Source organism: Papaver somniferum, chromosome 5 (assembly GCF_003573695.1).
Source record: "Papaver somniferum cultivar HN1 chromosome 5, ASM357369v1, whole genome shotgun sequence".
Classification (NCBI taxonomy): domain Eukaryota; kingdom Viridiplantae; phylum Streptophyta; class Magnoliopsida; order Ranunculales; family Papaveraceae; genus Papaver; species Papaver somniferum.
This window is the reverse complement of record NC_039362.1, coordinates 14822210-14841834: the sequence shown is the minus strand read 5'-3', so window position 1 is coordinate 14841834 and position 19625 is coordinate 14822210. Positions and strand designations below refer to the sequence as shown.

At 34.0% G+C, this 19625-nt stretch overlaps 2 protein-coding genes and 2 long non-coding RNA genes across 5 annotated transcripts; all 4 read left to right on the top strand.

Annotated features, from left to right (window-relative positions):
* The first annotated feature begins 1495 nt into the window (after positions 1-1495).
* On the top strand, positions 1496-4304 carry LOC113277286. Its single transcript, XR_003324844.1, has 3 exons — positions 1496-1599; positions 2283-2383; positions 3798-4304. It is a non-coding gene; the product is annotated as an uncharacterized LOC113277286 (long non-coding RNA).
* Positions 4305-6410: 2106 nt separating this feature from the next.
* On the top strand, positions 6411-8923 carry LOC113281030. Of its 2 annotated transcripts, XM_026529668.1 has the most exons (7): positions 6411-6486; positions 6632-6695; positions 7463-7610; positions 7712-7810; positions 7918-8196; positions 8294-8446; positions 8558-8923. In XM_026529668.1, the coding sequence occupies exons 2-7, from the start codon at positions 6637-6639 to the stop codon at positions 8636-8638; spliced, it is 819 nt and encodes a 272-aa protein (XP_026385453.1). In that variant the 5' UTR covers positions 6411-6486; positions 6632-6636; the 3' UTR covers positions 8639-8923. The 2 variants fall into 2 exon arrangements, with proteins under 2 accessions (XP_026385453.1, XP_026385452.1); XM_026529667.1 differs by lacking the exons at positions 6411-6486; positions 6632-6695 and adding an exon at positions 6739-6877.
* Positions 8924-9073: 150 nt separating this feature from the next.
* LOC113281032 lies at positions 9074-12042 on the top strand. The gene is made up of 5 exons (XM_026529669.1): positions 9074-10529; positions 10882-11116; positions 11240-11334; positions 11430-11554; positions 11643-12042. The coding sequence occupies exons 2-5, from the start codon at positions 10976-10978 to the stop codon at positions 11693-11695; spliced, it is 414 nt and encodes a 137-aa protein (XP_026385454.1). The 5' UTR covers positions 9074-10529; positions 10882-10975; the 3' UTR covers positions 11696-12042.
* A 2586-nt stretch (positions 12043-14628) lies between these two features.
* On the top strand, positions 14629-15181 carry LOC113277285. The gene is made up of 3 exons (XR_003324843.1): positions 14629-14739; positions 14841-14939; positions 15047-15181. It is a non-coding gene; the product is annotated as an uncharacterized LOC113277285 (long non-coding RNA).
* The last annotated feature ends 4444 nt before the right edge of the window (positions 15182-19625 follow it).

Genomic DNA, 19625 nt, shown 5'->3' with positions numbered 1-19625 from the left:
TTGTTTTATCTTATTGAGTTTTATCTTCTCTAAGATTTAATCGAGGTTTATCTCTGATAGGTAAGATATAAAAAATAATCACAACAGTTTTTCGTCTCAGACTCTTATGATTCCGCAATAACTTTTTTTGTTAATCAATTGGGTTATTGTGAGGTGACTAATATTTCTAGGATGCTTTTCGGGAGGATAAGTCTGAGATATTAATTGATTTTCATGTTCACCTTGATTTATCTTAATAAGGAAACAAAACCAAGAATAGACATATATGTGGGAGACATATTTGTTTATAAGTATTCAACTTTGGGACGTAGTAACTCTTAGTTGTGGGTGAGATCATCTAAGGGAATCAAGTGCGCAGAGTGTTGATGGGATTCAAGAGGCATAAGGAACGCGACTGTACCTCAATCGGTGTGAGACATTGTTAAGGCTGAACCACATTCCAGTCCGAAGTTAACTTGTTGTAAAATATAGTGTATAACGCCTTAATACAGTGTGGCGTTCAAATCTGGACTAGGTCCCCGGTTTTTTATGCATTTGTTGTTTCCTCGTCAACAAATTTTCTGGTGTTTGTGTTATTTCTTTTCTGCATTATATATGTTTATATAACTGAAATATCACAGGTTGTGCGTTGTTCAACCACAATTGATAAATCTGACTTTGCTTGTTGGATATAACTTAATTGACACTTGGGCATTGGTCTTTAATATAGTCCAAGTATTTCTCATATCAATCAGGCTCACGGATTTTTATCTGTTCGATTTGATGATTGTATTGAGAAAGAGATAAAGCTCTTTGATATACTTCTTGATTGATTCTCACTTTTAAGTTGGTGCTCTCGGAATTATATTGGAGTTTAATCCATACAGATTGCCGTACGAATTATTGGGTGTAGTTGTTATACCCCCGTTTTTTCATGTTCAGCGCAGTATCGCGGTTTGGTTCTTTGACTAGCATGCTAGATTAGCACTGCCGTAGGACTTAGGAGGATTCCCTAACTGCTAATATAGCTGCTATATTTGCACACCGTAGGAATTAGCCCTAGATTTTATTTCTTTTCCGCATTATATAACTGAAATATCACAGATTGTGTGTAGTTCAATCACAGTTGATAAATCCAATATATTGGAGTTGGTGCGTAGTTCAAACACACTTGATAAATCAGATCAACAATGCGTAGTTCAATCACAGTTGATTGAGTCTCACTTTTAAGTTAATGCTCTCGAAATTATATTGGAGTTTATTCCATACAGATTGCCGAACGAATTATTGGGTGTGGTTGTTATACCCCATTTTTTTTCTAGGAATTACTAGTTACTCTAGTTTTTCCTGACCCGGTTACTGGCTAGTCCAGTCCTAAAATTTTTTTAAACACTGGTCCTAAATCATGTTTTTGGACCTAAAAACTTAATTCCTGGTTCATCACACGCGTGAAAGTAATAAAATTTGTTTTATAAGTGCCTAAAACACCCTTCTAGGTTAGATCTATTTTTTTTCAGTTTCTTCTCCAACAACTAGAGAGTTCTGGCGATGGCGATTGATGGACACAAACTAGAAAATTCTAAGTTTATCTACAAACTAAAACCAAAGTAGGAGATTATGGTAAATCTTCGTTTTCTTCATCTCTACATCTGCATTTCTAGGGTTTAAGCGATGAAGATTATTCTTACTTTTTTATTTCTCTTTTTATGTTCATCATTTTTATAATTTAATGGTAGTAATGACATGAGTGTAAGGAATGGAAACGGGAAGGAGCCAGGATTGAGTAGGTAGACAACTAGTTGAACATGAGTTTTTTTAAATTGTTTTTAGAACACGAATTGGACATGGGATGAATTAGTAAGGGCTTTAGAATTGGATAATATGCTCTCGGGTGTACTTTTAGTAATTGTTGATTTGATTGATATTGGGAATTGACTAATTAGATTTTTGTAAATTGTGATGAAATGTATTCATTTGATTAATATTCTTATGGTTTTGATTTGTTTTATTTGAACAAAGTTTGTTAAATATTGCTTTTGTACTTTTAGTTCCTATTCCTATGTTGTTGAAGTAATCAGTGAGCTTATGGTCTACAAGGTATAATGTAGGTTAAATTTAGTGCCAATTAGTTGAGTGAATATTTTGGTTTGCTTTGAACGAATTGAGTAGTTATTTTGGTATAATGCGAATGAGTTTTGGAGGCATGTCACAAAGTTGATTGTTACTGGTACAATGAATCACAAAGTTGTAATCTAGCTATATTTTATTTTAATTTAATATTTTCAACATTCATGTGCTTTCAGGAACTTGAATACTCTTGTGTACATCTTAATAGAAAAGAAGGTTGCAACTGATGAGCTCATCAAGGGGCGGTTATTTAGACTGTCCAATGATCCGAGTTATGGTAAGTTTAACCTGAATGTAAACTTTTTGTTCTAAATGATTAAATCAAACATTTGCTATTTTTTCTCACCTCGTACATTTTCAAAGAAGGCTCACAAAATTGATGGTTGTACTTGTATATTTACAATTTGATAGAGATTTCGTTGAACTACTAGTATCTTTCTCAGTGTATTTTTAATGTACTTTCAAAAGAAAATGTAGAGTACAATGGACTTATGTTTTTGTGTCTCGACTTAACTAATTTTAAAGTTGCCGTGCATGGTAATCTCATTTTCGTTATGGATTTTTGTCGAAGTGTTTAATTAAACAAGTAGAATTGGTGTAGGGAGAGAATTGATAGACATTTATTTCAAGCTAACTATAAGGAGCATCAAGTCGTGTAGAATTAGAAAAAAATAACTTGTAGCTACAAATATTATAATCTAGAAAGTTGGTAGTACAAAGAGGCTAGGAAAGTTAGAGGAAGTAAATGGGTTTAGATTTTCACTTAATACATATCAATATCTACTAGGTTTACATTTGGTACATATCAATATCTATGTTTTTTTTACTCTGTACATATCAATATATGCTAGATTTTTACACAATACATATTAATATCTATTAGGTTTTCAATTATCTTTTTCTTTCGGTACATATGTATATGTACTTTGGTTTTTTATTTGAAATGTGTAAATGATTTGACTAGTAGATATGAAGCTCATGTATAGGATATTAATTGACTATTTTCTGAATGCTCCATGGTCATTTGACTTTATTGTTGTATATGTAGTGTTCTTATATGCTTTGTATTCATCCAATCACTATACCCTACAGTAGTTATGAACCTTTATGGAAACTCAGCTGATTAGTGGTTTTAAAATGATATAATATGAACTGTTCGAATCTCTTCTCATTAGAGGTGCAAGTCTCTAAGATATATGCAGGTATATCTTTGGTCTAAATGCATTTGATTTTTCACGGCGCTTCTAATATTATTCTACCTACTTATGTATTATATTTGAATGGAGTTCAACTATACAACTCCAATTTTGATAGTATTAACATGTATCTGGAACTAATCATAATTTTTATTTGGAGTATATATCAATATCTACTAGTATTTACTTAGTACATATCAATATCTACAAGGTTTTAAACATTGCATATCACTATCTTCTAAAAATATTTAGTACGTTTTTGTATATGTACGGTAATTTTTCTTTTCTTTTTGAATTTCAATTTTTGCTTTCCATTTATGTAGTATAGATGATTAAAACATTTTAGCGGGGGTTGAGAGGGCGCCTCCCCCTCATAAACAAATTTTTTAGTGGTATCTTTTCAAGATCCTATTCGTTACTCAACTATTGGTATAGGTTGTGTAAGTCATTAATGTTTAAGTCTTGATTCGATAGTTTTGTTTACATCTTTGGCAGTTGACAGTTCTACGGCAGGAGTTACATGAAATGAAACAAGCTATTGCGGAGTCTGAGAAATCTCAAATTCAAAAAAAAAAACAATACTTGCAGTTGTGTCCCCTGGAGATGCATGCAGCAGACTGATGGGCATCAAGTCTATGAAAGAAACTGGAGGAATTATCTCATCAAATTGAAGAGTCAGGTACCCAGTAATAACGATATGGACTACAGTTTCAACCAGTACATATCGATATGTACTTAAGGATTATACAAAATATACAGTTGCAAAGAAGAATATAGGTGGATAACCACAAGAAATCATGTTGCATGTATAAATTTCCCTCTCTCTGTTTTCAGCTTGATTTTTTTTGTCTGGCGAAGTTTTATAATTCTGAACATGGGGATTATACACCTTATACTATAGCTTTAGTGTATTCTTTCTTCATGTAGAGAAGTTGAATCTGTAATATTGAGTTTATACTAATGTAGAGAAGTCGAATATGTAATATTGAGTTTATATTAATGACATGCCTTTTGAGTTTGGAATTTCGTTGGATTATATGATTCGAATATATAACATTGAGTTTACATTGTTTACCATTATGTAATGTAATGTAATGTAATGTGATGTAATGTAATGACTATAGATATCTTTGATATGATTGAATTATCAAAACCCTACCCAAACAACATAAATCCATATCACAATACTTTCTACTAAAGTAAAAGAATTATTAACATCAAACAACAAAGAAAGTACAATTGTTGTTTCAAAGGAAAATAAGAACTTCTTTAGGTACTCCGATGTTCAATTTTATAAACCAATTGCTCTGTCCTATTTTGCTGTTTTGTATCGTCGCGTCGGGCCAGTCGAGAAGTCTATGTTTCACCCTTTCGTTTCAAGGCTTTAAAGATTTATGTTGCTTAAAAGATGAGCACAACTGCAATGTCAAAGAACTTCGATTAACACGTATATTGAAGTATTAAATAAGGTTCATCATGTTGCCGAGGCATAATCAAGCATAAACTACGACTAAAGGTTTATACAGTTTATTTTGATCCATACTACATCAATATATCGATATGCATTGCACCGACAAGAACCTAAATTATCGTTGGACCTAAGTAACAAATCACAAAAACATTTTTATTTTTTCTTTTAGCAAGATAAAACATAGTACATACTGATGTGTACCTGGTATATATATAAACTAGGTTCCAATGGTACATATCAATATGTACTGGGTTTATTTGGTAGACAAACAATAAAATATTAGAGGACTCGCACAGTATATATTGAAAGAAAAATACAACCACACAAGTTTTTCACAGTACAAGAAAAATTTGTAGCTTCATATAACTAAATGCATAAAGTTAGATTTGGGATTCACTATCTTTGACTAAATGTACATAAAGATAGGAATATTAATCTTTCATTTCATGTTTGAATCTGAATTCACCATTGTCGCTAGTGAGCAATGAATATCTTATCATGCTACAACTTATAATAATGCATATATTATACATAATATACAACAGTCTACGAACCATTTTACGGCTATGAGACTCAGTACATATGAATATATACTGGGTGAAACCATATTACGTATCAATATATACTGGAAAGTTTTACACACAAACTGATATGCTACTTATGGACTACTACATACTGATAAGTTTTATACACAAAATACCACAAAATAGTAAGTAACGTTACACATTGACAGAGAGGTTTTAACATAAAAGAGGTCTTTACATGGTATATATCGATATGTACTGATACTTATTCAAGCATAATGGAGGGTTCTATATATATACAGAACAACAATATATATGACGCTACATATTGATATGTATTAATGCATACTCAAGCATAAAAGTGGGTTTACAAAGTACATGTCAGCATGCACTCTTAGATCATACATAAAAACTCTAACCTAACTATCAAAAAATACATATTGATATGTACTATTTCTTTTAGAAGTGAAATTAGAAGTGATTTTTAGATCTGTACCTTTTTTCCTCCCTTTTGTTAGTGAAGGAGTAATAACATTTTGTCTTTATTTATTGTTGTTGGTGAAGCAGAAACAACGTTTTCTCTTCCATTTGATTGCTGGTGAAGGAGTAACAGGAAACCGAATCATAACATAAGATCCAAAACGAATCTCCATTAGAGCAACTATGTCAATATCTTCTTGTACAATTTTTTCTTCTTGTTTTCACCATTTTTTTCTTCGTTTAGATCTAATTTTTCAATTGATTTTCTGATGGTTTCAGATTATTGTGATGATTTCATCAAATCTAGGGTTTCCTCGTTGATTTTCTTCTGTTTTGATTGATTAAGAAGATCAATTTAATATGGTGAAGTAGCATAGAATGACAGGATGTAACAAAGAGAAGTTGTTTAATGGAAGAAAATAATGTTGTTTCTCTAACATCCGCACGTAAATTAAGAAGGGTACTCAGGTCTTTTAGCAAGACCATAACTTTTTTGGATCTTCGGTTAAATATTTTTTTTGGATGGACCACATTTTAAACGGATCCGAGTTTTTGGACCAGAATTAGCCCCAAGGCGGTCCTGGCGCTTTTTTTTTTGTTATAAATAGAGAAACATCTAGCCTTTGTTTTCTATTCCATTTTCCTCAGCCGTGTTTTTTGTCTCTCAATTCTCGTTCTGCGATCTAAACGATCTTCCTTAAATTCCAAGGTAATCTAGGGTTCCTTCTCTCGGTCGTCCGTTTAATTATGTTTTGAAGTCTGTTTGTTTAATTGAATTTGTAGATATACTGTGTATTCGGTTGTCTAATTAGGTAATGAATTCTGAATAACTTTGTCTGTAATTCGTTTATCAGTAATTATGTCGGAACGAAAGGCGGAACCTTGTAGCCCTGAAATAGGCAACACCGAAGAAATTAGGTACCTCAACCCCCTCTCTTCTCAATCTTTTACTCTTCGATTTCTTTTTGTTGCAGTTAGGATTCGTTCTTCTTTATTTACCAAGAGATGGCCAAATTTTTGTCCATCTTTTTTAAACTTGCTCTTGTTCATCTTATGTTATTGCTGCTTTTGTTCTCAACGCTACTGTACATACCTAAGTTGTGGGTTACAACTGCTCTCCCAGATGAAAGTTCCTTCTCTTTTTGTTTCGTTCATTCCTTGCATCCATGTTAATGACCTCCAGTTCCCTTATAAGTTATAGTCCTTGATATAAATGTTACCTGTATTCATTTCACCAACATTACTGTACAATTAGTACATCTGAAAGTTGCTGACATATAGAGATTTAGATTGTGGATTGAAATTTCTGAATGGTGTTTTTTACTTAGGAACATTATGAGTAACGTAACTAGCTATCTCAGCCGGCTGTTTTGTTCCTCTGTTCTTTTATTCTGATGCATGAGGAATACAACACATATAGTAACTACTACTGCTCATCAGACTGTAGTAGTAGTACTACAGCGGATGTGACACGAACAAATCCCATAATTCCTTATTTATATGTTTATTTTATTCTAGGAAACATCACAGTAATTTTAACACCCATATCTTGTGTGATGCCCTTTCTTTTGCTGGTTTTTTCTTGTTTTCTTTGACCTATTTCATTTTAAATCCAAGTGATGTTTAGTGTAATGAAAGACTAGTATATAATCACTAAATTAATTTTTTTCCTATCTCTATTCCAGCTCTGATGTGAAGGCTTTGCTGCGGTGGACAAGTTTTGAAGAGGTGGAGAATATTATTGGTCCCTATGTTTCTCAAGCGATTCACAAGGCAGTAAATGGTGGTTATAAAAGTGCACAAGAAGTATATGATGATTACAAAATCTTCACTGTAATAATTTAATTACCTACATCTTTTTGCTTGCCTGATTCATACTACATAATTATTATTCTTAACTGAGATTTTTTTGGTTTTTCTCTTTACATTTTTAGCATGCTCTTATTCAATTGGTAAAGGGACAGGATAAGCCTGAGATTGGACACTATGCTGATGAGTATTTCCTTCACGCAGCACTGTTGGAAAAGAAAAAGGTTATCAGGATACTCTACCTTTACTTGATTTCTGTTTCCTATCTTTAGCTGCACCTTACTTCTGTGAAAGACCACTCAGGGGTTTTTGTATGATTGCCGGAGAACAGATGCTTCAGTGGTTTTCGAACATGTTATCTGATGAATCACTTGGAAAGGTCGACAGAGATTGGATCAACGATCAACTGGTGGAGGACAAAAATTCTGAACATTTTTGTTTGGACGACATACAGTTTAATACTTACTGGGATGGGAAGTTGAAAATGGTGGACGAAGATGTTAAGAGCGACTTAAGAAGACAAAAGGAAGAAAAGCTTTGTGGGATTATTTACCACGAAGAGAATGAATTCCAGGCTGATGACCTATCTGAAAGAAAGAAAGAGTTCAAGGTATTAGTAAAAGCATGTGTATGGTCGATCGTTTATGATTATTTGCAGCTGATACTAAATATTTATCTTGTTTCCTCTCTGCTTTCTCATCTTATAGGAGCTCAAAGGGCATATCTCTTTCACGTTTAGTAAACTGGAGTCACTAGCCAAACGTAGCTCTGCTTATCATCGGACATTGTGGCAAGTGAAGCATGCGATGTCAATCTCAGTTCTGTTAACGGCATTCCAGTCACTCCTACATGTGGATGAGGTAAACTGAAATTTGATGAATATTGTAATTATTAATTAGTTCAGTTAACGAGCTCGTGTCTGGTAGTTTTGCTGGCTTGTTCTGTAATTATTTGTATTATTGGTGATTCAGAAGGATCTTTCAAGTATGTGGTCGAAGGAAACGTTACGGTGGATCGACGCAGTTGCGCCTTGTCAGATTTTTCCTTTATAAAAGTGGCCTCTTCTGGGCTTGTTGGTTAAAAGTGTGGATGTGCTTTATCACTAGGCCTCAACTTTATAAGCTCTTCCGACTTTAAACCTTTAAACATATGTACGCCTTTGTTGGAACATAGACTTGATTTCTGATTTCTGCAACTCAGTACTTTATAAGTACATTTGAGTATTTTATTATCAACTGTTCCCTGCATAGGTCTGACTAGCGAGTTTTTTGGTTGCATCTAGGGTTATACATGGCTCCACCATCACTTCAGGTCTTAAATGGTTAATATTTCCACCATCCTAAGTTTTCCCGAGTGTTTGGACGGTTAAATTCGGGTTGCCTTCAAGTCTAATCACAAATTTTCTCTTTTCAAGTTATGCAATTTTGTTTCTGGTAACCTTACTTCCTCTTGGGAACCTGTCCTCAGTTACCTCGTTTGAGGTGTCTGGTATGTCGATGTGAGCAATGTCTTGTAACTGCACTGCTCCAGAGGATTTTCCTCCTCGAGAATCTCCTTTGGGATGGTGGGTGGTCTTTTGTCCTTTGCCCGGTGTTTCAACCTTCTGTTTTTCTCCAATTTTTTGTTACGTTGTTCCAACTTTCTCATTCAGTCTTCTTGAATATCTCTCGTAGAGGTTATCTTCCTCGTCGGAGTCAGAGTTATCTGTCAACCCTTATCTATATTGATTCTTGGGTTGTCCTTCTCCAGCGATAAGGTCGTTGTGGAGAGTTTCTCCAGGCTTCATTGCGTCAAGTCCTCTGGTCGTCGCGCCACTAGTTTCTCCTGGGTTCGTACGATTGTCTCGCCACCATCGTGTTACCTGCGAGATATGCAATAATACTTAATTTGTCTTTTCTTTCGGAGGGCCCCCCAGGTTTCTAGGTCATGCATGGTTTCTAGGTCATAAGTTTTTGTAGACATGTGATGATGTAAAACATTCCCCAACTGGATAAAGTTTTGGTGTCAGGCAAATGTGTTTTTTTCTTTTTTCGAGTAAACTACTTCCTCCTCCGAACGTCATACCTTTAATAGGAAAAAACCAAATTATGATGATCGAATACGTTTTTACTTGTTTGGAAGTGTTTTTCGATGCCTTGAATCTTTGATTTTGACAAACTCATATGTATTCTCTAACCTTCCTTCCTTGTTTAGATCTGAGTTTCCAATAGGAAGATTTTAGGTTATATGGAGTTTTAAGAGGTGAGAAATACCACTACATACCTTCAATCCTTGATTTTTTTCAGCTGTCGTAGTGTATATCCCTCCTACCAAGTTTACTTGTTTAGATTCCTTCCTAACTCGTTCATGGATGAGGTTTTGTGAACTTTTTTTCAAGAAATCTATGACTGATTTTCTAACCATCTACTCTCCTGAGTTTCTTTAGAGCATCTCCAACAATGGGTGCTACAAATCCTTTGTGGAGTTTTTATTTAGAGTATGAGATTATATATATCTATCTATATTATAAGGGATAATGGTGTTTTTCTATATCTACGGTCATGTACATTTGTAACACATAAAGGACGGTCCAGATACAATTATAGACATAATAAATGGAAGTCTACATTTCAGACACACAAAAATGGCCCAAAATATAACTAGGGACCCGATGGTGTTTTGGGACATTAACACAACCATTATTGTGGACATTAATTCGTGTTATCTCTTCCGTCCGTTACAGAAAAATGAGGCTTTTACTCGACTTCTACTTTTCCGTTCGTTGTAGAAAAATATAACCCATTAACAATTAACACCATTATTTTCGACCTTATATCCCTTTGATTCAGATCCGGCTAATCAATTTCATTCGTTGCTTGAAATGTTCCCCTAATAAACCTCAAGAATGGTTATCTTTCCAGGGTTCTCATTTCTTTCTGCACCATATTCTCTAAAGACTACACGGTAACTACTGTCTTTCTCATTTGTTAATTTTCTTGAATTTGTATTTTATTTTTGATTGGATTCTCTTGATTGTTTAATGTATGGTTGCATATATTTGTTGGTAAAGGCCATACTGAGAAAAAAACTCCTTCTCGAGTAAATTAGTAGAATCAACAATGAATACCATCTTACATTGTTATTTCTATTTATTACCCATTTTTTGTTTCTTTATTTATTTTTAGGTTTTTTCGGTTTCCCTTCAATTTATGAGTATCTTAATGTGTTAATGTATTTAATGGATTAGTTCCCATTAGTTGTTGTTGGTCTCCCTTCAGTATTGATTTTTGGATTTTGTTGTTGTTGTTTTTTGTAGCACTGAGCTACTGATTAGCATAGGCAGAGCCTGTGATTATACCAAGCTTCAATAATGATATAACTCTCCCAAGAAAAACCCAGTTACCAAGTATATGGCTATCAAACTGCTACTTGATATTAGAAAAGGGAAGCCCTGCCAGATTCAAGTTACGCACACCTGTAAGGGGCATGAAGTCGGCTTTAAGGATATCAAAGCAGTTACCACTTTGGATTTGTTATTACTTGAAGAAAATGTAAGTCCTTTTTGTTCCATAATTTTATTTTGTATTACATCTAATATAAACTTTAGTGCAGATTACATTTTCAAGTGATTATTATTTTGAGACTAAATTTTTTTATGACCCTGTTATAATCAGAAAATGGTGTGTGAATATGCAAACATTTTGTGTTCTTCAAACACAACGGTTCCCAAGGTGCGCAAGATCCATGATCTTACTTTCCAGAACATCAGGTGGGGCTGACATGTGTTGCATATAAATGAAATATTTTTAGTTGGCTTATAATTATCCCGATAACATGACTATGTGTGCCTATTTTCTGACGCAGTGGTTTGAGTATGAATATTACCCCATGGGATGAATCAATCAATGAGCTTAGCCATCACATACATCATCCCGAAGTTGAGCAACCACGTGATGTCGTTGTTACTAAGAGTGTTAAAAAGAACCAAGGTATAACCTATGTTTCGTAATAGTTCCCTCAAATACCATATATCTGTTTTTAAACCATGTTGTTAACACCAAGCTCTGTAATGTGCAGGAAAGAGGCTACAAGTGTTGTTATCTAGAAAGTTGGTAGTACAAAGAGGCTAGGAAAGTTAGAGGAAGTAAATGGGGTTAGATTTTCACTTAATACATATCAATATCTACTAGGTAATTTACATTTGGTACATATCAATATCTATGTTTTTTCTATTATGTACATATCAATATATGCTATATTTTTACACAATACATATTAATATATATTAGGTTTTCAGTTATCCTTTTCTTTCGGTACATATGTATATGTACTGCGGTTTTTTATTTGAAATGTGTAAATGAATTGACTAGTAGATATGAAGCTCATGTATAGGATATTAATTGACTATTTTCTGAATGCCTCGTACTCATTTGACTTTATTGTTGTATATGTAGTTTTCTTGTATGCTTTGTTTTAATTCAATTATTATACCCCAAAGTAGAACCTTTATGGAAACTCAGCTGATTAGTGGTTTTAGAATGATCTAATTTGAACCGTTCGAATCTCTTCTCATCATAGGTGCAAGTCTCTAAGATATATGCAGGTATATCTTTGGTCTAAATGCATTTGATTTTTCACGGCGCTTATAATATTATTCTACCTACTTATGTATTATATTTGAATGGAGTTCAACTATACAACTCCAATTTTGATAGTATTAACATGTATCTGGAACTAATCATAATTTTTATTTGGAGTATAAATCAATATCTACCAGTATTTACTTAGTACATATCAATATCTACTAGATTTTAAACATTGCATATCACTATCTTCTAAAAAAATTTAGTACGTTTTTGTATACGTATGGTAATTTTTATTTTTGAATTTCAACTTTTGCTTTCCATTAATGTAGTATAGATGATTAAAACATTTTAATGTGGATTGAGGGGGCACCCCTCCTCGTAAACAAGAATTTTAGTGGTATCTTTTCAAGATCCTATTCGTTACTCAACTACTGGTATAGGTTTTGTAAGTCATTAATGTTTAACTCTCGATTCGATAGTTTTGTTTGCATCTTTAGCAGTTGACAATTCTACGACAGGAGTTACATGAAATGAAACAAGCTATGGCGGAGTCTGAGAAATCTCAAATTTAAAAAAGAAACAATACTCGCAGTTGCATCCCCTGGAGATGCATGCAACATACTGACGGGCGTCAAGTCTATGAAAGAAACCGGAGGAATTATCTCATCAAATTGAAGAGTCAGATACCCAGTACATAACGATATGTACTATAATTTCACCAAGTACATATCGATATGTACTAAAGGATTATACAAAATATACAGTTGCAGAGAAGAAGATACGTGGATAACCACAAGAAATCTTGTTGCATGTCTAAATTTCCCTCTCTTTGTTTTCAGCTTGATTATTTTTTTTGTCTGGCGAAGTTTTACAATTCCGAACCTGGGGATTATACACCTTATACTATAACTTTAGTGTATTCTTTCTTCATGTAGAGAAGTCAAATCTGTAATATTGAGTTTATACTAATGTAGAGAAGTTGAAAATGTAATATTGAGTTTATATTAATGACATGCCTTTTGAGTTTGGAATTTCGTTGGATTATATGATTCAAATCTATAACATTGAGTTTACATTGTCATTATGTAATGTAATGTAATGACTATAGATATCTTTGATACGATTGAGTTATCAAAACCCTACCCAAATAACATAAATCCATATCACAATATTTCTACTAAAGTAAAAGAATTATTAATATCAAACAACCGAAGAAAGTACAGTTTTTGTTTCAAAGGAAAATAAGAAATTATTTAGGTACTCTGATGTTCAATTTTATAAACTAATTGCGCTGTCATATTTTTCTGTTTTGTGTCGTCGCGTCGGGCCAGCTGAGAAGTCTATGTTTCACCGTTTCGTTTCAAGGATTTAAATATTTATGCTGCTTAAAAGATGAGCACAACTGCAATGTCAAAGAACTTAGATTAGCATGTATATTGAAGTATTAAATAAGGTTCATCATGTTGCCGAGGCATATTCAAGCATAAACTACGGCTAAAGGTTTATACAGTTTATTTTGATCCATACTGCATCAATATATCGATATGTATTGCACCGACAAGAACCTAAATTATCGTTGGACCTAAGTAACAAATCACAAAAACATTTTTATTTTTTCCTTTAGCAAGATAAAACATAGTACATACTGATGTGTACCTGGTATATATATAAACTAGGTTCCAATGGTACATATCAATATGTACTGGGTTCATTTGGTAGACAAACAATAAAATATTAGAGGACTCGCACAATATATATTGAAAGAAAAATACAACCACACAAGTTTTTCACAGTACAAGAAAAATTTGTAGCTTCATATAACTAAATTCATAAAGTTAGATTTGGGATACACTATCTTTGACTAAATGTACATAAAGATAGGAATATTAATCTTTCATTTCATGTTTGAATCTGAATTCACCATTGTCGCTAGTGAGAAATGAATATCTTATCATGCTACAACTTATAATAATGCATATATTATACAGAATATTCAACAGTCTACGAACCATTTTACGGCTATGAGACTCAGTACATATAAATATATAACTAGCTATAAATTTCTGAATGGTGTTTTTTACTTAGTAACATTATGAGTAACGTAACTAGCTATCTCAGCCGGCTGTTTTGTTCCTCTGTTCTTTTATTCTGATGCATGAGGAATACAACACATATAGTAACTACTACTGCTCATCAGACTGTAGTAGTAGTACTTCAGCGGATGTGACACGAACAAATCCCATAATTCCTTATTTATATGTTTATTTTATTCTAGGAAACATCACAGTAATTTTAACACCCATATCTTGTGTGATGCCCTTTCTTTTGCTGGTTTTTTCTTGTTTTCTTTGACCTATTTCATTTTAAATCCAAGTGATATTTAGTAATGAAAGACTAGTATATAATCACTAAATTAATTTTTTTCCTATCTCTATTCCAGCTCTGATGTGAAGGCTTTGCTGCGGTGGACAAGTTTTGAAGAGGTGGAGAATACTATTGGTCCCTATGTTTCTCAAGCGATTCACAAGGCAGTAAATGGTGGTTATAAAAGTTCACAAGAAGTATATGATGATTACAAAATCTTCACTGTAATAATTTAATTACCTACATCTTTTTGCTTGCCTGATTCATACTACATAATTATTATTCTTAACTGAGATTTTTTTGGTTTTTCTCTTTACATTTTTAGCATGCTCTTATTCAATTGGTAAAGGGACAGGATAAGCCTGAGATTGGACACTATGCTGATGAGTATTTCCTTCACGCAGCACTGTTGGAAAAGAAAAAGGTTATCAGGATACTCTACCTTTACTTGATTTCTGTTTCCTATCTTTAGCTGCACCTTACTTCTGTGAAAGACCACTCAGGGGTTTTTGTATGATTGCCGGAGAACAGATGCTTCAGTGGTTTTCGAACATGTTATCTGATGAATCACTTGGAAAGGTCGACAGAGATTGGATCAACGATCAACTGGTGGAGGACAAAAATTCTGAACATTTTCGTTTGGATGAAATACAGTTAAATACTTGCTGGGATGAGAAGTTGAAAATGGTGGACGAAGATGTTAAGAACGACTTAAGAAGACAAAAGGAAGAAAAGCTTTGTGGGATTATTTACCACGAAGAGAATGAATTCCAGGCTGATGACTTATCTGAAAGAAAGAAAGAGTTCAAGGTATTAGTAAAAACATGTATATGGTCGATCGTTTATGATTATTTGCAGCTGATACTAAATATTTATCTTGTTTCCTCTTTGCTTTCTCATCTTATAGGAGCTCAAAGGGCATATCTCTTTCACGTATAGTAAACTGGAGTCGCTAGCCAAACGTGGCTCTGCTTATTATCGGACATTGTGGCAAGTGAAGGATGCGATGTCAACCTCAGTGCTGACAATGGCATTCCAGACACTCCTACATGTGGATGAGGTAAACTGAAATTTGATGAATATTGTAATTATTAATTAATACAGTTAACGAGCTCGTGTCTGGTAGTTTTGCTGGCTTGTTCTGTGCCATGTATCCATTGTAGTTAGAATAATATTGTGCTGAAGAACTACAACTCATACTTAATCCCATATATTGATCTTTTGATTAGCTGTTCCCTGAAAAGACAGTTGATGCTTTGGAGAAGATACTTTAGCTGTTGTGATTCATTTATTCATATAGGAGTTACCTTAGATACACAGAAGACTTGCATCTCCCCCCTTATCAACTATAAGGACAAGGTTAGGATCACTAGTAGAATAACTAGTATAAGTTAGTGGTGGATTCACTGCTCTAGTACCTTCATTCTTAGTGTTTACACTCTGTGTTCTTTGGCTCACTGCCTTTGTTTTTTTATCACTGCCTTTGGCTCACTGCCACTGAAGTTCACATTCTTGTTTACTGTCACTGCTTAGTTTAGAATAGTTTAGGAAACTTCAACTTACACACACAAGTCTCTGTGGATCGACTCGCACTTGCATACACTACATCACGACGCCGTGCACTTGCGGTTATAACATGTAGGCTTTATCTTGCTTTTATTTTCTGTCATCATTCCCAAGCCTACCAAGCCTACCAAGTTTCTTTTGTACATATTTTTCTTTTGTACATATTTTGCTTTTGTACATGTAGGCTTTATCTTGCTTTTATTTTCTTAGTTAAATCTTTTGTTTCTTTTGTACATATTTTGCTAATCCAATGTGACTCTTAATCCAATAAAAACTTAGTTGACTTCTCTATCGACTCTTCTGGAAGCGGAATATTATAACTCTCTTTCATAAATAAGTGAAACTTGTGCGTTGACTCATTGAAACTCTTGAGAGACTCTTCTAGATAAATAGGAGGTTCGTTTTGCTAGTATGACCTGTAAGTGTGAAAATAGTAGTTAGACTCATCATGGCATGAGCCATAACCTTCAAAAGGTGGATGTTCCCAACCACTATTCACACTATGGTCAAAGTAGTAATGTCCATTTTGTTCAGTTGGATATTCGTTGTATTGGCTATTATAATACCAATTTGACATTCTCAACACAAAATAAAACCCACTGACAAAGGATTCATGGGTGGATAAAGTCTTACCTCCCGTACCAGACGGGCGATGCACCATTGAAGTCGACTCAGACCACCGACTCCAATGTCAGTGTACGAACCCAAGGGGCCGAGACAGTATCGTAATCGTCGTCCTTCCCTGCAGCAGTTTTATTTAAATGAACCCTTCCTTAGGGTTTTAAAAATAATAATGTCCAATGTCCAAAAATAAAGTAAAAGAAAATATCCAAAAGTAAAAGATTACAAAAATAAAACCCTAAAATAGAGTTTCTAAAAATAAAACAAAATAATTATATGCAAAATCTTCTTCTCCATTCTTTTTGGATTCCTCTTTTCTTTCCTTCTTTAGCTTTGCTTTTGTTTCCAGCACTTTATCTCTTTTTCTTTAGCCCAGCTCCAAATCTGAAAGAAAACAAAAGTACCAAAACGCGTAAAAAAGAATAAAAAAGAATAAAAAAATAAACCTAAAAAAAAATCTATAAACAAATCCGCGGCGGCGACGCCAAAAATTAATCGAATTTTATATAGTGGTAAAAAGGTTGTCGTTCACTCGGACTTTGTTGGAATTGATTTTAGGCTTAAATATAAAGTGTACTAAAAAAAGAAAATATATATACAAATATTGTCACAAGATGAAGAATTTACTGGGACTCGGGATTTTACTGTTTTTCATGTTCATGGGTTCATAAATTAATCCTAGACATTTATAGCTCAAAACAAAAGAAACAATAACTCTATTCTTTGCCAAAGTAGATTTCATAAAACATTAGTTGTAAGTTGTGAGGATGACGCATCAAAAGCAATTAAAACTAAGCATGCGACATCAAACAATATAAAAAATAATTAATAGAAATCATAAAACAATCAAATTCTATGCAAATAGTTACAAAAGAATTATTTTAATTACCACATGAACGAAAAACAACATTCTCCATCGTCTCAATGATGGGGTCTAGACCCACGTGGTGAAAACACGCTCATAATAATTTTTCCATTGCTATAAAGTGTTTTACAAGTGGTGGAAATGGAGATATATACAAAGTAGTGAGTTTGGAACGCTTTATAGGCGCAAACTCTCTGTTACAGTGGTGTTGCGAGTTCAGAGTAAACGTTGCAGGGACGTTGTTGCAAATAAACTATTGCTCAAAACTGTTGAGGCACAATGGTCACAAGTAGTTAGAATAGATCACACTTTATAAACGACAAACTATTAGTGTAGTCTTTTCTTCTTCTTCACTTCTCTGCTGATGATGAACATGGCTCTGCAACTTGATTATTTTCGCTCTCTTCTACCCCCTAACTCTCCAGCATCCCCCACTGCGAGTCATAACACGCCTTTATATAGTCACAGCACCCAGAAATCATATTAATAAACTCCTATATCTTCTCACTGTCAAACATTAAATCGGGAATATTTTCCTTCCTATTTTATCTCCCACGCGTCTGCAGCTTCCTAACTCAATTCAACACGCTGAATCTTGAAAATAAAATGATCCACACACACTCCATCCTCGTGCCAACCATAAAATAACTCGGGAAAGAAAATATCAACCCCGTGAAACTCTCAGACCTCTGTTTTATTGAAACTACGTGGAAACCATCTTTTCTTTAGGAACCAAACACATTAGAAGCTATGTTATGACATAATAGGTTGTTTACAACTTATACTGACGAAAACATCTCACCAGATCTTCCCAGAATAAATGTAAGAATACCCGAGTTTTCCCTCACTCGTGTTTTGCTTCTACACGATTCTTCGGCCAAATCTAATCGATTCCAAGGACCTTACCATCCCTGTTTAGTCAAAACGAGATCCCCTTAGTCAAATCCATCTATTTAATTTCCTTTAAACACGTCCAAAATCTTCCGCACTTTCAAAAAACGTTTCCCGCCAAAGATGTTCTTCACGAGAAAGAAGATGAGGTGCCCTTATCCAGAGTAGGGGTGCCCTTAGCCATGGGTGCTGAGAATGAATTTGGGCTGTACATAGTCATGAGTGCTGATAATGAATATGGGATGCACATAACCGTGGGTGCCCCTTATCCAGATCTTGGGTCCGCTTAGCAAATGTCCTCATGAGGTGCCTTTAGCAGTTTTTCGAGCCGATTCTTCCAAAAATGTCGGCCAAAAATATATACACACACATAAAACACCATAATTAGTACAAAAGTCGAGCACTAATAATACAAACATTGAGGACAATTTAGACACAAAAATGTGTTTATCATACAACACGTTTTTAGTAGATGGGGGAACCGATCCTATGAACATATGCAACAAGTTTGTAGTTTTGGGGGAACCCATTCTATTGACATGTGCAACCGAGTACAAGTAGTTACCATAATGAAAAGGCGAGGGTACCCAAATATACCTCAAGATAAAACTTTTCCTACCTATAAGTCCTTTCTCCTAAAGCGATTGTCTATGGACCTAGTCCAGACAATGCAACTAATAGGTTCACACTTCGTGTGATCATCTATAGATACGAGATCGAGACAATACAACAACGAAGTATGTTTACTTGGTAAAAAGGTTCGGACTTAACCAATCACAATAGGATTGCTTATCAAGTAAATACGAATTACCGTTTGTGTAATTTATTTGAATTATAATAAAACAATTATAATGCGGAAATATAAAGTAAATGACACAACAAGATTTTGTTAACGAGGAAACTGCAAATGCAGAAAACCCCTGGGGCCTTGTCCAGAATTGAATACTCTCAGAATTAAGCCGCTACACAAAATTAAACCAACTTCGTATAGTTGAGACCAAGAAACTAAACCTATAGTTCACATAGTTCCGTTTGTATTCCCACGCCTCCAACTTATAAATAAGTCACGTACTTGGAACAATTTCTTTGGTTCGTATTCCAAATAGTAAAGGAAAACCAAATATATTTGGTATCAACTCTATTCAACCAAGTGATGTGAGTCGGACA